General features: G+C 49.1%; 1 protein-coding gene across 1 annotated transcript in view; it reads left to right on the top strand.

Moving 5' to 3' along the window:
• Positions 1–1352: 1352 nt before the first annotated feature.
• Positions 1353–2007, top strand: part of LOC121341329 (bromodomain-containing protein 2-like) — a gene marked incomplete at its 3' end in the record, with an annotated part of 5423 nt that continues 4768 nt past the window's right edge. The window contains exon 1 of the mRNA XM_041414758.1: positions 1353–1690. Coding sequence (XP_041270692.1) covers positions 1418–1690 — 273 coding nt within the window. The remainder of the gene's footprint in view (positions 1691–2007) is intronic.

Here is a 2007-nt window from a genome sequence, read left to right as displayed (position 1 = left end):
GCAGCGAAATTGTGGATTTAGGATCAGTTTTAACCCTATTTAGGATCGGTTTTATCCCCAGAATTACAGATTTAGGATCGGTTTTAACCCTATTTAGGATCGGTTTTAGCCGCAAAATTGTGGATTTAGGATTGGTTTTAGCAATGGAATTGTGGATTTAGGATCAGTTTTAATCCTATTTAGGATCGGTTTTAGCAGCGAAATTGTGGATTTAGGTTCAGTTTTAGCCCCGGAATTTTGGATTTAGGATCAGTTTTAACCCTATTTAGGAGCGGTTTTAGCAGCGGAATTGTGGATTTAGGATCAGTTTTAACCCTATTTAGGATCGGTTTTAGCCCCAGAATTTTGGATTTATGATCGGTTTTAACCCTATTTAGGATCGGTTTTAGCCGCGGAATTGCGGATTCAGGATTGGTTTCAACCCTATTTAGGATCGGTTTTAGCTCCAGAATTTTGGATTTAGGATCGGTTTTAGCACCGGAATTGCAGATTCAGGATTGGTTCTACCAGCGGACTTACGGCTTTAGGATCGGTTTTAACCCCAGAATTACGGATTTAGACCCGGTTTTAACCGCGACTTTCGCCTCAATTTCCCTTTCTTTCCAGAAATTTCTCCCCCAAACCCCATTTTAACCCTTTCCCGGCCGTTCCTTGCAGGCTTTCGGGCGAGGCCAATGCCGGCCTCACGGCTTTGGCCGCGGCCTCGGCGCCGAGCCCGGCCTTTCCCGGCCCCGAAGCCTCGGCCGGGCTTCGGTGCCGGAGCCCGCCGGGATTTTGGGGGGTGAAACCCTCGGGGATTTCCGCCCGGGATCCTCGGGATCTCCCGGCCCAGATTCCGGGAGTGTGAGGTGAGGCGGGGAAATGTTTGGGGCGGAGTTGGGGATTTAGGAGCGGTTTTAGCAGTTGGGAGCGGTTTTAGGAGCGGAATTGTGGATTTAGGATCGGTTTTAACCCTATTTAGGACTGGTTTTATCCCCAAAATTACAGATTTAGGATCGGTTTTAGCAGTGGAATTGTGGATTTAGGATCAGTTTTAACCCTATTTAGGATCGGTTTTAGCCGTGGAATTGCGGATTCAGGATTGGTTTCAACCCTATTTAGGATCGGTTTTAGCTCCAGAATTTTGGATTTAGGATCGGTTTTAACATAGGAATTGCAGATTCAGGATTGGTTCTACCAGCGGAATTACGGCTTTAGGATCGGTTTTAACCCCAGAATTACAGATTTAGAACCGGTTTTAACCGCGCCATTGCAGCTTTCTGCTCATTTTCATCATTTAGACCCAGTTTTAACATTGGACTTTCGCCTCAATTTCCCTTCCTTTCTAGAACCTCCCCCCCCAAACCGCAGCATCTTTATTTTTAACCCTTTCCCGGCCGTTCCTTGCAGGCTTTTGGGCGAGGCCAATGCCGGCCTCATGGCTTTGGCCACGGACTCGGCGCCGGGCAAGCGCATCCGCAAACCCTCGCTGCTCTACGAGGGCTTCGAGAGCCCCACCATGGCGTCGGTGCCGTCGCTGGCGGCTCCGCAGGCCAACCCGCCTCCGCCGGAGGTTTCCAACCCCAAGAAGCCGGGCCGCGTCACCAACCAGCTGCAGTACCTGCACAAGGTGGTGATGAAGGCGCTCTGGAAGCACCAGTTCGCGTGGCCCTTCCGCCAGCCCGTGGACGCCGTTAAGCTCGGCTTACCGGTAAGAGTTTTGGGGGGTTTGGGGGGTTTTTGGGGTGTGTGGATTTGTTGGGTTTTGTCCCTGATCCTGCTCGTCCTCAGCCTAAATTTTGTCCCTCTCAGCCACAGGTGTCGGTTTGAAAGTAGTGTTTGTTTAGGCTTGAGATTAACTTTAGGCTGAGCCTAAAAGTCATTTGAAGCTGAGCCTAAAACTGGTTTAAGCCTGATCCTTAAAGGGATTTAAAGCTGATCCTAAAAGTGATTTAAAGGTGTGCCTAAAGTGGTTTAAAGCTGAGCCTAAAGTGATTTAAAGCTGAGCCTAAAAGTGATTTAAAGCTG

Source organism: Onychostruthus taczanowskii, unplaced genomic scaffold (assembly GCF_017590055.1).
Source record: "Onychostruthus taczanowskii isolate IOZ18803 unplaced genomic scaffold, ASM1759005v1 scaffold469, whole genome shotgun sequence".
NCBI lineage: Eukaryota > Metazoa > Chordata > Aves > Passeriformes > Passeridae > Onychostruthus > Onychostruthus taczanowskii.
Note: the sequence above shows the minus strand (reverse complement) of the source record. Positions and strands in the feature narration are given on the sequence as shown.